This window comes from Prionailurus bengalensis, chromosome B3 (genome assembly GCF_016509475.1).
Source record: "Prionailurus bengalensis isolate Pbe53 chromosome B3, Fcat_Pben_1.1_paternal_pri, whole genome shotgun sequence".
Lineage (NCBI taxonomy): Eukaryota > Metazoa > Chordata > Mammalia > Carnivora > Felidae > Prionailurus > Prionailurus bengalensis.
The window spans coordinates 72,987,085-73,001,547 of NC_057355.1; the positions used below are offsets into that span (position 1 = coordinate 72,987,085).

The 14,463-nt window shown below is 40.6% G+C and overlaps 1 gene segment (V, D, J or C); it reads left to right on the forward strand.

The window, feature by feature from the left end:
• The first annotated feature begins 2,805 nt into the window (after positions 1-2,805).
• LOC122468068 lies at positions 2,806-3,368 on the forward strand. The segment is given in 2 exon segments: positions 2,806-2,910; positions 3,034-3,368. Coding segments are annotated over 2 exon segments (432 nt in total).
• Positions 3,369-14,463: the final 11,095 nt, after the last annotated feature.

Consider the following 14,463-nt stretch of genomic DNA (forward strand, 5'->3'; position numbering starts at 1 on the left):
TTTTCAGTGTTGTACAAGTCTTCTGGTGTCACTCAAAATGCAAAATACTTTTCCTCTAGGTTTTTGATGGCCTAATGCTGGAAGCCGAGCTATCCCAGCCTGAGTGGCAGGGCCCGGGCTGTGGACAGATTGGTGACTGCAGGGCGGCCCGCCGACAGTGAAGCTTCTTCTACTCCTGCTTTTAGTAATTTGGCCTTAATAAAGTACCTGGGGTATTGTCTGTTGGGGAATTGCCCCCGGCAGGCCCCCTGGGAGAAGAACCATTAGGAAAGAAATAAGGTTCCGCAAGAAATTGTGCGGCCTTACGGTTAGCCCTTGCGATCCCCTATGGAGACTCCTCTACTTATAGGAAGGATAGCCTCATACATTTGCCAGCAAAGAGGGCCTGTAAAGAAGAGACATATGGATCTGAAAGCCTCACTCCGGCAACTAAGGAGAGTATCTCTGGGCACAGGTGACTTTAACCCCTAGGCCCACCTGGCCCCCCAGAGGCATTCCAGATGATGACTGGACCTAGTTGGTTAAGCTACAGAACGGTTCATTGTTCCTAGGTGCATTGTCTCTCTGAGAATGTGTGAGGCATGGGTTTCTAAGGCCTTTTCGGCCCCTTTCTGGCACCCCAGACGGAGGCAAACACGTTGTTCTTCTGGCCTCATGTGGTTAGGAGGTCATGTCCCTGTAACTGTTCCTCTTGAGGTGTTGAGAAAAGGAGGGCCTTTCATGAGAACAGCAAAGCAAATGCTTTGTAGATTATAGATAAACGCAGATGCATAATGGAATAATGTAAGAAATTAATCAATAATCCAAGGGTATGCAGGAAAATTAGGGGATAATCGTCATGTTATTTCTTAAAGGTTGATTACACATAGGAACATTTTCAAAATTAGGTAATGTTAGAAAAACATAGATGACATATGTTATAAGGAAATCACTAGCATATATAATGCCACATTTGCTACAATAAATTGGCCAGTTCAACACACTGCTGTTGTCTGTGTCCATTTTTATTTTTGTTTTTTATTTTAGTTTTGTTTTATTTTCACCAATGCCGTCCATCCTTTGGGAACCCCTGGACCCTCTGGAGCTGGACTCCGGCAGCCTAAAACTGCTTTTTTTTTTTTTTTTTAAAGTGTAGATAATGACTTTCTTCATCCATGTGCTATACTCTTTATTTTCAAACCAGCATCCTCCCAGCCTATCTGGCATCCTCCCTGCGTATCTGAATAGAAGTTGATAGCTGCTTGTCTCAAATTCCTTCCAGCATAGTTTTGAGGCAGGTTCTGACAATGTGATTTGGAAGGCAGAGGAGAAGGGAAGGAACGTGTGAACTCAAACAATAGCCAGGCTTGAATTCCTTACTTCCCTCTGTCTGGGAAACCGTTCCTATGTTGTCTTTGGACTCATGAAGCTCCTTGATGTGAATCCGTGGAGAGTGGCTCCAGAAAACAGCCTGAGCTAAGCTTCCATCTATGTATCTGGAGATAAATGTTTACAGGGCTTTATAGAAGATGTGTCCCTCTCTGGAAGTTTCCCTGATAATCCTCAGAGGTTTTTGTTTTATTTTATAAAATGAACAGTCCTAAAATGGGAGCTGAAGAAGTGTTTGTTTTGCCTTTGGTACATCATAGAAAAAACCAGTTTGTAAAAATTTGTATAGCCTTGGGGGCATTTTCCCCTGCTGACCCCAGAGCTTTCTCTTTGATCTTTGACCACCCTGTTGGCCTGAGGGCAGTTACCACAAAAGAAATCTTGTAAACTGGTATGGGACCAGCTGCAACATAACTGTGGTGGGGAGCTTTAAAAATTACAAACTTGTGGGTCTCAATCCTGCAAAAAAGGAGTCATGGAGTTAGTGGTGGGATCGTAGAATCTATAGTTTTAAATCAGTGGCACATTGTTTCTATCAGCTATTGTATGAATATCAGCTGTTATGTCTTTGATAATTTGAAAATCTGGGAAGAGGAGAATCCTAAATTATGCTCCAAGGTTTTGATGCAAAACCACATCTTCAGGGTTACCTACCCTGTGGAAGAAATACACCTGATTAAAGTTTGGCAACAAAATGATACACACAGACAACAGTGGAAAGCATACTTGAGGTTATATGGCCACTAAGTGTATAAGATTAGTACTTGCTGCTTCATTCACATATGCTGGTTACGTTATGTTGGAGTCATTGAAATGGTGAAATAAGGCATTGATCTCAGATAATTTTTATAGGGATCGGTAACTGCAATTATGATATTTTCCTGACTAGGATTCATATTTTTCACTTTTTAAATGATTTTGAATGCAAGGATATTTGACTATTGACAAGATAATGTGATTTTTTATTCCTAAAAAGCTTTTATTAAAAAGATTGCATTCCTTACATTGGTATAATTTAGGATTAAGGAAATACTGTATTCTAGTCAGAGTGAGTCCTCAAAGGCTTTTTACTTATTATTTTTGTGTCATTTAACAAATATGTAGTGAGCATGGATGGAATGAAGGATAGTCTCTGGTCTACATGAACAAACAGTGAATTGACTATTTATTACCTCCTCCGATATCAATTCAAAACCTTTTTCTGACAATCCAGTCAGCCTGGATTACAGGCTGACTCTGAATGGGTATATGAAAGTATAAAAAGCTCTCTTAAAATGCTCAAGAAAATAGCTACAGAAATATCCTAGGATGCTGGGTTAAAGAACTTCCAGGTCAGGTAGACATTAATGCATTTCAGTCCCCGTCCAGCAGGGGGTGCAGTTTCCCAACACAAACACCTTTCCTGAGAAATGTGGGCTTCCACTGATCATTGCTCTGTCTCTCCAATGCTTCTTCCTGCTACGAATGAAGCACATTATCTACGTGACACTCTAGAGATGAACTCTTCTCCAGGCTTCGTGACTGTGGTACTCTTGATGCTTGGTAAGTAAAATGCCTCTTAAAATTTGGATTCTTTCTTCTGTTCTGGCAGCAAAACATGTAAGTATAAATTTATCCAGGAGATTTATGCCCAAGGTAACACAGGTCTCTTTTCTTTTTTCCCAGGACAAACCCACGGAGACTCAGTGACCCAGATGGAAGGCCCAGTGACCCTCTCCGAAGGGGAGCCCCTGACTATAAACTGTACTTATTCAACAGCAGTGTCCCCCACTCTTTTCTGGTATGTCCAGTATCCTGGAGAAGGTCCACAGCTCCTCCTGAAAGCCTTGAGGGACACGGAGAAGGGAAATCACAAAGGTTTTGAAGCCACCTACGACGGAAAATCCAAATCCTTCCACTTGGAGAAGGCCTCAGTGCAAGCGTCAGATTCAGCTGTGTACTACTGTGCCCTGAGTGACACAGTGACAGGGACTGCAGGGGGAGCTGAGCGCAAACTCTGAGCAGAACAGGGCCTGGGATGCTGAGCATCTCTGACTGATCCTCTCTGGTTCCAGCACAGTGTATGGTGGTTTGCCCCTCAGTGTCTGCTTGATACAAAAGTCATACAAATGGCTAGAGCATGGGAACCAGAAGGAACATTCCCCAAACCCAGCTGTTCATTACTGCAATGAGAAATTCCAGTAGTTCCTCAGTCAGGACCTAAGTAATTTCAAGGTGAAACCACATAACATTGAAGTGGTGTCTTCCTCACCCTGCAGTGAAAGTCCAGCCCCACAAGTTGCTGAGGCCCCCCTGGTGGGTATTGCTGTGTCCAATGACACACTGAGAGAGCCAGTGTGTGCCCGAGAAGGTGGTGTCCGTCCCATGTCTTCCTGACAGAGGATGGGCGGGAGAGGTGATGGGAGAGCTGCAGCCCAAAACCAGGTTTGAATAGAGAAAGAAGGGGAGGGAAGAAAGGAGGGGAACATATGGAAGTGAGGAATGAAAAGAGAGACAAGGAACTTCAGTCCAGGTTTCTTTTCTAGACAGTAGACACAGGCTGATATTCAAAATGAAGGGAGGGGGCAAAAACATAACTGAGGAAATGACTCCTGTCCAGACTGGTTAGGTAGATCATTTGGCTTTCAAACAGTAATAAGTGAGATGATTTTCAGTGCCCAGGAATTACAGTGAGAGAAAATGCTTTTGGTCTGATTTTTCTTTTTCTTTTGAAGTTTACTGACTTATTTTGAGAGAGAGAGAGAGAGAGAGAGAGAGAGAGAGAGAGAGATGGAAGGGCAGAGACCAGACAGAGGGAAAGAGAAAATCCCAAACAGCCTCCCTGCTGTCAGCACAGAGCCCAACGAGGGGCTGAAGTCATGAACTGTGAGATCATGACCTGAGATGAAATCAAGAGTCAAAGGCTTAACTGATGAAACCACCCAGGCGTCCCCAGAGACGGTTTATCACAAAAAAGTTTCGGAAATAGTATGAATGCAAGCCTTTTTTAAGTTTTGAACTTTTTAAAAGTTTATTTATTGAGAGAGAGAGAGACAGAGAGAGAATGTGTGTGAGCAGGTTGGGGCAGACAGAGGGAATTCCAGTGAGAATCCCAAGCAGGCTTCACTCTGCCAGCACAGAGTCCGACTCAGGGCTCCATCCCGCAAACTGTGATATCATGACCTGAGCCATGATTAGGAGCCAGACACTTAACCAAGTCAACCACCCAGATGCCCCTGCTGTCCCTTTCTAATAGGATGTATGAAAGGGTTAAGAAAAGTTAGGAAAGTAAGAAACCTCATTTGCTTCATAGTATTTGGAAGCTGTTGATCTACAGTAAAAACATATTGACTGACACTGACTACATCATTTTTCGAAGCTTTTTTTAAAAGTTATTAAAAATCTATTAATTCAGAGGGAGCCAAGATGGTGGAACAGCATGGAAGTTTTTTGTGTGTCTCACATCCACGAAATACAGCCAGAACAACGTTAAACCATCCTGCACACCTAGAAAACTGATCTGAGGATTAACACAACAATCTGCACAACGTGAACCACAGAAGTCAGCAGGTACGTGGCGCGTAGAGGTGAACTCGGGGAGAGAGAAGCTGGCGGTGGACAGGTTGCTGCCTCTGCAGGTGGAGAGAGGACGGAGACTAGGGAGAGGGGGAGAATACGGGAAAAGCACCCCTCCCCCAAAGTGGAAAATTGGAAAGAGCTGCAGGGACTAAACTAAAAAGGGAGAAAGGAGAAAGGAGAGGGTTTAAATTCCATTAAGACTAAACAAGGGGAGCGCAAAGGCTGCAACTCTGCATCTCCATACCTGGTGGTGCTCTGGTGGGAAGGGCGAATCCCCAGGAACAGAGTGGGGTCCGGGAGGTTCTCGCGGGCCACATGGGAAAAAGCGGTTCCACTGCTGGAAAGACGTTTGGTAGAGACAGTTGAAGCCACCTAGTCCCAGCAGACCCCAGAAAACAGCCACATTCGCTGGTGCTGGAACAAGGTCATTAAGGATGAAGCCTGGTGCCAGATGTGTGTTGCGATTTTCAGTGGTCCCTAAAAAGCTGCTGCTACACTATCTCGCGAACTTTTCCTGGGGCGGGCTGGCATCTGGCCCAGTCTTGGGGCACCGGCAGCAGCAGGGTCCAGCAAGCATTCCTGGGTGCATCCGACATTTGGACATTGCTCAGTGAGACCCTCCCACAGAGGGGCGGAACTGGTCAAAGCCACAGTCCTTCAGAAGTAAGGGGCCGGGTAAAACAGCCACATCTGAGACAAAACTCGGGAGAGAGGTACCGCCTGGGGCCTGGTCACGGAGAGTGGAAAAGCCAGGAGTGGAAGAAAGCTAAAGACAGAGGATGGGTGCGCAATTGCTGATTGGAGAGAACGGAGTTCCCATACTAGAGAGTGGAGAGTAGGGTGACTCCATTTTCACTGTTCCTGCGCATGCGCGTACGCACCTACGAGCGCTGCAACAATCCATACCAGTAGGCTAGTGGCGCCATCTAGTGGAGAACAGAGCTGTTACACTGAGCACCGCCCAACTGGGCCAACCTCGCTCTTCAAGAACACAAGTCTTCCCGCCTACTGAGTTTATGGGCCTTTAATAAAGCTATATTGTCTGACTTCTAGGGGAAAAGGAAGCAATTTCAGTCCTATTTCAATCTGTAGGCAGGTCCATCTATTCAATTTTCTTTCTTTTTCTCTTTCACACTATTCTTTTTCTTGAATACAGAAAGAGAAAACATTCATTTTTATTTTTGATTTTTATTAAAAATATTTTTCTTAAAATTTTTATTATATTTTTTACTTTTGTGTAAATTTTTTCAAATTCTTACTTCCATCATTATATTTTAGTCTACTTCAGTGTATTCATCTTTTCAAATTTTCAAACAAATTTCTTGTTTTCTTTTTTCTTTTTCTCTTTTTCGTTTCTTTCCTTTTTTGTGAATGCAGAAAGTGAAAAACTTCATTTTTACTTTGAATTTATATTAAAAATATTTTTCTTTAAAAATTTTTTACTATATTCTTTGCTTTTATGTAAATTTTTCAACTTCTATTTTACTTCCATCATGTTATTTTAGTCTACTACAGTGTATTCACTTTTTCAAATTTTCAAATGATTTCTTTTTTCTCTCTTTTTCATTTCTTTTCTTTTTCTTGAATACAGAAAGAAAAATAATTCATTTTTATTTTAATTTTTATTAGAAATATTTATCTTTAATTTTTTTCCTACTATATTTTTTACTTTTGTGTAAATTTTTTCAAAATCTATTTTACTTCCATCATCTCATTTTAGTCTACTTCAGTGTATTCATTTTTTCAAATTCTCAAACGATTTCCTTTTTTTTCTTTCCTCGCTTTTTTTTCTCGAATCTATCAAACCACTTTCAACACCCAGACCAAAACACACCTAGGATCTAGCATCATTTATTCGATTTTTGTGTGTGTGTGGTTTTAATTTTTTAATTTTAATATTTCTTTAATTTTATTTTTTTAATCTTAATTTTTCTACCTCATTAATTCCTTTTCTCCCTTCAAAATGATGACACGAAGGAATTCACTCCAAAAGAAAGAGCATGAAGAAACGACAGCCAGGGATTTAACCAACAGATACAACAAGATGTCTGAAACAGAATTTAGAATCACAGTAATAAGAATACTATCTGAGGTCGAAAATAGATTAGAATCCCTTTCTGCAGAGATAAAAGAAGTAAAAAATAGCCAGAATGAAATTAAAAATGTTATAACTGAACCGCAATCATGGATGGATGCAGTGGTGCAAGGATGGATGAGGCAGAACAGAAAATCAGTGATATAGAGGACAAACTTATACAGAATAATGAAGCAGAGAAAAAGAGGGAGATGAAGGCAAAAGAGCACGATTTAAGAATTAGAGAAATCAGGGACTCATTAAAAAGGAACAACATCACAATCATAGGGTCCCCAGAGGAGGAAGAGAGAGAAATAGGGGTAGAAGGGTTATGTGAGCAAATTAGAGCAGAAAACTTTCCTAACCTGGGAAAAGACACAGACATCAAAATCCAGGAAGCACAGAGGACTGCCATTAGATTCAACAAAAACCGACCACTAACAAGGCATATCATAGTCAAATTCACAAAATACTCAGGCAAGGAGAGAATCATGAAAGCAGAAAGGGAAAAGAAGTCCCTAACCTACAAGGGAATACAGATCATGTTTGCAGCAGACCTATCCACAGAAACCTGGCAGGCCAGAAAGGAGTGGCAGGATATATTCAGTGTGCTGAATCAGAAATATATGCAGCCAAGAATTCTTTACCAGCAAGGCTGTCAATCAAAATAGAAGGAGAGAGAAAAAATTTCCCTGTAAAACAAAAATTAAAGGAGTTGTGACCCCTAAACCAGCCCTACAAGAAATATTAAAAGGGGCTCTCTGAGGGGACAAAAGATGAAAAGTTAAATATATAAATAAATAAATACCAAAAACAACAAAAGATTAGAAAGGACCAGAGAACACCACCAGAAACTCCAACTCTACAAGCATCATAATGACAATAAATTCATATCTTTCGGTACTCACTCTAAACGTCAATGAACTCAATACTCCAATCAAAAGACCTAGGGTAACAGAATGGATAAGAAAACAAGACCCATCGATAGGCTGTTTACAAGAGACCCACTTGAGACCTAAAGACACCTACAGATTGAAAATAAGGGGATGGAGAACCATCTATCATGCTAATGGTCAACAAAAGAAAGCCGGAGTAGCCACACTTATATCAGACAATCTAGACTTTAAAATAAAGACTGTATCAAGAGATGCAGAAGGGCATTATATCATGATCAAGGGGTCTATTCACCAAGAAGACCTAACGATTGTAAACATTTATGCACCAAATGTAAAAGCACCCAAATATATAAATCGATTAACCACAAACACAAGAAACTCATCGATAGTAGTACCATAATAGTAGGAGACTTCAACACCCCACTCACAGCAATGGACAGATCTCTAATCAAAAAATCAACAAGGAAACAATGGCTTTGAATGACACATTGGACCAGATGGACTTAACAGATATATTCAGAACGTTTCATCCTGAAGCGGCAGAATATACATTCTTCTCCAGTGCACATGGAACGTTCTCCATTAGACCATATACTGGGACACAAATCAGCCCTAAGTAAGTACAAAAAGATCAAGATCATATGTACATATTTTCAGACCACAATGCTATGAAACTCAAAATCAACAACAAGAAAAAATTTGGAAAAGAAAAAATACTTGGAGACTGAAGAACATCCTATGAAAGAATGAATGCGTGGGGCCCTGGGTGGCTCAGTCAGTTAAGCGTCCGACTTCAGCTCAGGTCACAATCTCACGGTCCATGAGTTCGAGCCCTGCGTCGGGCTCTGGGCTGATGGCTCTGAGCCTGGAGCCTGCTTCCGATTCTGTGTCTCCCTATCTTTCTGCCCTTCCCCCATTCGTGCTCTGTCTCTCTCTGTCTCAAAAATAAGTAAACGTTAAAAAAATTTTTTTAAATAAAAAAAAGTATGAATGCACTAACCAAGCAGTTAAAGAGGAAATTAAAAAGCATATGGAAGTCAATGAAAATGATAACACCACAACTCAAAACCTATGGGATGCAGCAAAGGCAGTCATAAGAGAAAAGTACACAGCAATCCAGGCCTTCCTAAAGAAGGAAGAAAGATCTCAGATACACAACCTAACCTTACACCTTAAGGAGCTGGAAAAAGAACAGCAAATAAAATCCAAAACGAGCAGAAGACAGGAAATAATAAAGATTAGAGCAGAAATTAATGCTATTGAAACCAAAAAACAAAACAAAAAACAAAAAACAAAAAAAAACCCCAGTAGAACAGATCAATGAAACCAGAAGCTGGTTCTTGGAAAGAATTAACAAAATTGATAAACCACTAGCCAGTTTGGTCAAGAAGAAAAAGGAAAGAGCCCAAATAAGTAAAATCAAGAATGAAAGAGGAGAGATCACAACCAACACAACAGAAATAAAAAACAATAATAAGAGAATATTATGAGCAATTATATGCCAATAAAATGGGCAATTCTGGAAGACATGGACAAATCCTAGAAACATATACACTACCAAAACTGAACAGGAAGAAATAGAAAATTTGAACAGACCCATAACCAGTAAGGAAATCAAATTAATCATCAAAAGTCTGCCAAAAAACAAGAGTCCAGGGCCAGATGGCTTTCCAGGGGAATTCTACCAAACATTTAAGGAGGAGTTAACACCTATTCTCTTGAAACTGTTCCAAAAAATAGAAATGGAAGGAAAACTTCCAAACTCTTTCTATGAAGCCAGCGTTACCCTGATTCCCAAAGCAGACAGAGACCCCACTAAAAAGGAGAACTATAGACCAATTTCCCTGATGAACATGGATGCAAAAATCCTCAACAAGATATTAGCCAACCGGATCCAACAATACATTAAAAAAATTATTCACCACGACCAAGCAGGATTTATACTTGGGATGCAGGCAGGGGTGGTTCAATATCCAGAAAATAACTAACGTGATTCATCACATCAATAAAAGAAAGGACAGGAACCATATGATCCTCTCAATAGATGCAGAGAAAGCATTTGACAAAATACAGCATCCTTTCTTGTTAAAAACCCTCAAGACGGTAGGGACAGAAGGATCATACCTCGAGATCATAAAAGCCATATATGAACGACCCAGTGCTAATATCATCCTCAATGGGGAAAAACTGAGAGCTCTCCCCCCAAGGTCAGGAACAAGACAGGGATGTCCACTCTTGCCACTGTTATTCAACATAGTATTGGAAGTCTTAGCCTCTGCAATCAGACAACACAAAGAAATAAAAGGCATCCAAGTCAGCCAGAAGGAGGTCAAACTGTCACTCTTTGCAGATGACATGACATGCTACATGGAAAACCCTAAAGTTTCCAGCAGAAAACTGCTAGAACTGATGCATGAATTCAGCAAAGTTGCAGGGTATAAAAGCAACGCAAAGAAATTGGTTGCTTTTCTATCCACCAACAAGCAACAGAAAGAGAAATCAAGGAATCGATCCCATTTACAGTTGCACAAAAAACCATAAAATAGCTAGGAATAAATCTAACCAAAGAGGTGAAATATCTATACACTGAAAACTATAGAAAGCTGATGAAAGAAATTGAAGAAGACACCAAAAAAGGAAAAAGATTCCATGCTCCTTGATAAGAAGAACAAATATTGTTAAAATGTCGATACTACCCAAAGCAATCTTCATATTCAGTGCAATCCCTATCAAAATAACACCAGCATTCTTCACAGAGCTAGAACAAACAATCCTAAAATTTGTATGAAACCAGAAAAGACTCAGAATAGCTAAAGCAATCTTGAAAAAGAAAACCAAAGCAGGAGGCATCACAATCCCAGACTTCAAGCTATGCTACAAAGTTGTAATCATCAAGACAGTATGATTCTGGCACAAGAACAGACAGATCAATAGAACAGAATAGAGAATCCAGAAATGGACCCACAAACGTATGGGCAACTAATCTTTGACAAAGCAGGAAAGAATATCCAATGGAATAAATACAGTCTCTTCAGCATGTGGTGCTGGGAAAACAGGACAGCGACATGCAGAAGAATGAACCTGGACCACTTTCTTACACCATACCCATAAACTCAAAGTGGATGAAAGACCTCAATGTAAGACAGGAAGCCATCAAAATCCTCAAGGAGAAAGCAGGCAAAAACCTCTTTGATCTTGCCCGCAGCAACTTCTTACTCAACATGTCTCCGGAGGCAAGGGAAACAAAAGCAAAAATGAACTACTGGGACCTCATCAAAATAAAAAGCTTCTGCACAGTGAAGGAAACAATCAGCAAAACTAAAAGGCAACCGACAGAATGGGAGAAGATATTTGCAAACGACATATCAGATAAAGGGTTAGTATCCAAAATCTATAAAGAACTGATCAAACTCAACACCCCAAAACCAAATAATCCCGTGAAGAAATGGGCAAAAGACACGAATAGACACTTCTCCAAAGAAGACATCCATATGGCCAACCGACACATGAAAAAATGCTCCACGTCACTCATCATCAGGGAAATACAAATCAAAACCACAATGAGATACCACCTTACACCTGTCAGAATGGCTAACATCAACAATTCAGGCAACAACAGATGTTGGCGAGGATACGGAGAAAGAGGATCTCTTTTGCATTGTTGGTGGGAATGCAAGCTAGTGCAGCCACTCTGGAAAACAGTATGGAGGTTCCTCAAAAAACTAAAAATAGAACTACCCTATGACCCAGCAATTACACTACTAGGCATTTATCCACGGGATACAGGTGTGCTGTTTCAAAAGGACACATGCACCCCCATGTTTATAGCAGCATTATCGACAATAGCCAAAGTGTGGAAAGAGCCCAAATGTCCATCGATGGATGAATGGCTAAAGAAGATGTGGTATATATATACAACGGAGTATTTCTCGGTAATCAAAAAGAATGAAATCTTGCCATTTGCAACTACGTGGATGGACCTGGAGAGTATATGCTAAGTGAAATTAGTCAGAGAAAGACAAAATTCATATTAGGACTTTAAGAGACAAAACAGATGGACATAAGGGATGGGAAACAAAAATAACATGAAAACAGGGAGGGGGACAAAACACAAGAGACTCATAAATATGGAGAACAAACTGAGGGCTGCTGGAGGTGTTGAGGGAGGGGGGATGAGCTAAATGGGTAAGGGGCACTAAGGAATCTACTCCTGAAATCATGGTTGCACTATCTTCTAACTAATTTGGATGTAAATTAAAAGAAAAAAATAAAACAAGTTAATAAAAACAAAATCTATTAATTCAGAATCTGGCTAAGAGTGTCCAAAAGATTTATCCTGGATATGGACACTTCCTGAATGACAGAAGCATGATCATTTGATTCCTTCATTGAGAAATGTATTAGAGTTGAATAATAGGAGGAGAAATTGTTGTTGTTGTTTTTAACTCAGACACAGGTTTATCTGACACCGAAATCCATTCTCTTGACCACTTTTCACTATGGACTTCTTGGAGACATATTTTTTTTCTTTTTAAAGCTAATCCAAGTTAGTTAACAAATAGTGTAATAATAACTTCATGACTAGAATTTAGTGATTCATCACTTACATAAAACACCCAGTGTTCATCCCAACATGTGCCCTCCTTACTGCCCCTTACCCCTTTCGCCCCCTACCCCAAACCCCACCAGCAACCCTCAGTTTGTTCTCTGTATTTAAATCTTTTATGGTTTATATCCCTCTCTGTTTTTATATTATTTTTGCTTCCCTTCCCCTATGTTCATCTGTTTTGTATTTTAAATTCCACATAATAGTGATACCGTATGATATTTGTCTTTCTCTGACAGACTTATTTTGCTTAGCATAATACACTCTAGTTCCATCCACATTGTTGCAAACCACATGATTTCCTTCTTTTTTATCGCTGAGTAATATTTCCTTGTATATATATATACCACATCTTCTTTATCCATTCATCTATCGATGGACATTTGGGCTCTTTCCATACTTTGGCAATTGTCAATATTGCTGTTATAAATATTGGGGTGCATGTGCCCCTTTGAGTCAGTCTTCCTGTATCCAATACTACTACTAAGTATTGGATAAATACCTAGTAGTGCAATTGCTGGGTCATAGGGTAGTTCTATTTTTAATTTTTTGAGGAACCTCCATACTGTTTTCCAGAGTGGCCGCACCAGTTTGCATTCTACTCTGTGCTTCTTGAACAGAGCTGAGCTGTCAAAACTACAGTGAAGAGAAGAGACCTCAATGACAGGATCTATTGTCTGAGGGCTTTAGTCTAAACTCTTCAGGAAAGAGTCATTAGATCTTTCTGCTTTTGTCCCCACCAAAGGGCCATGAACAGATACTGATAGAGAAGAGATATACTGACATAACAATAGGTAGACTGAAAGAGACATAGTGGTTAGTCTAAACACTTTGTCTTCTTATCATAATATGATGTATTTCTATGTTAGGTGATAGAACATAGCGTGAACATACATGATTCTTAATCTTATGTTGTTTTCATAATCCATCACAGGTAGTATTTTTAAGTGAGTGCCATCCACCCACTTTCATCACAGACATGATGAATGAACATATCATAGTTAAACCATCAAGCCTCATTTCAGTGTTAAATTTTACAAGTTCTTTTTCAGAAGGAATTGTTTCCAAGTTAAGAGTCGCTTAATGCAAAAGGATGTTTGGGCAGTGAGACTCTCAGCTGGTACAGAGAGAAGTGTGACATGACCCACACAACGTGCTACCCCAGGAAACCTCTGTTTCCTGTTCTGGGGCGGCAGCAGCACATACCCAGCCATCCTTCCCTCACCTGGCAGGCTCCCCTCACAGTGCCCAGCCCTGACATTGAAGTAGACAGTTCTCATCTAGTGGAAGATCTCAAACATGTTGCTGTCCAGCCTTCTGAAGGTAGCTGGGTAGTGACTGACCCTTTGGAAATGTGCCTCCTCTATGATCTTAAAATACTGAGATAGGCAGTGTCTTGTGGGTACTGTGGGAAGGAGGGAAGGTAATGTGTAAAATAGAATTTCTTTGTGCCACATCACCTACTCTGATTCCATGTTTTTTTCCTTCAGGATTCAGTATTTCCCAGAAGGCAACTCAAGTCCAACCAGCAATGTTACTGCAGAAGGTGGCTGTCATCCTGGAATGCACATATGACCCCAGTGACCTAAGTTATAGTCTATTGTGGTACAAGCAGTCCAGCGGGGGGCAGATGACTTTCCTTGTTTGTCAGGATTCTTAGAGTCAACAAAATGCCACAGAAGTTTGCTTGTCATTGAATTTTCAAAGACAGGAAATCCCATATCTTGTCATCTCAGCTTCATAGCTGGAGGACTCCCCAGTGTATTTCTCTGCACTGACGGTGTCTACAGTAAGAGGTGTGTTGGAGGGAGGTACCCAAACCCCAGGGCTCTTATTGATACATCCACCTGCTGTAGGGTCCAAAGCAAATTGCTGACCCACACAGGAAATGGCTAAGGTTGTGGCAGCTCAGGTGTAGGGTTAGAGGGAAAACCTGACTCTAAGAAAATAACTCTCTAGGT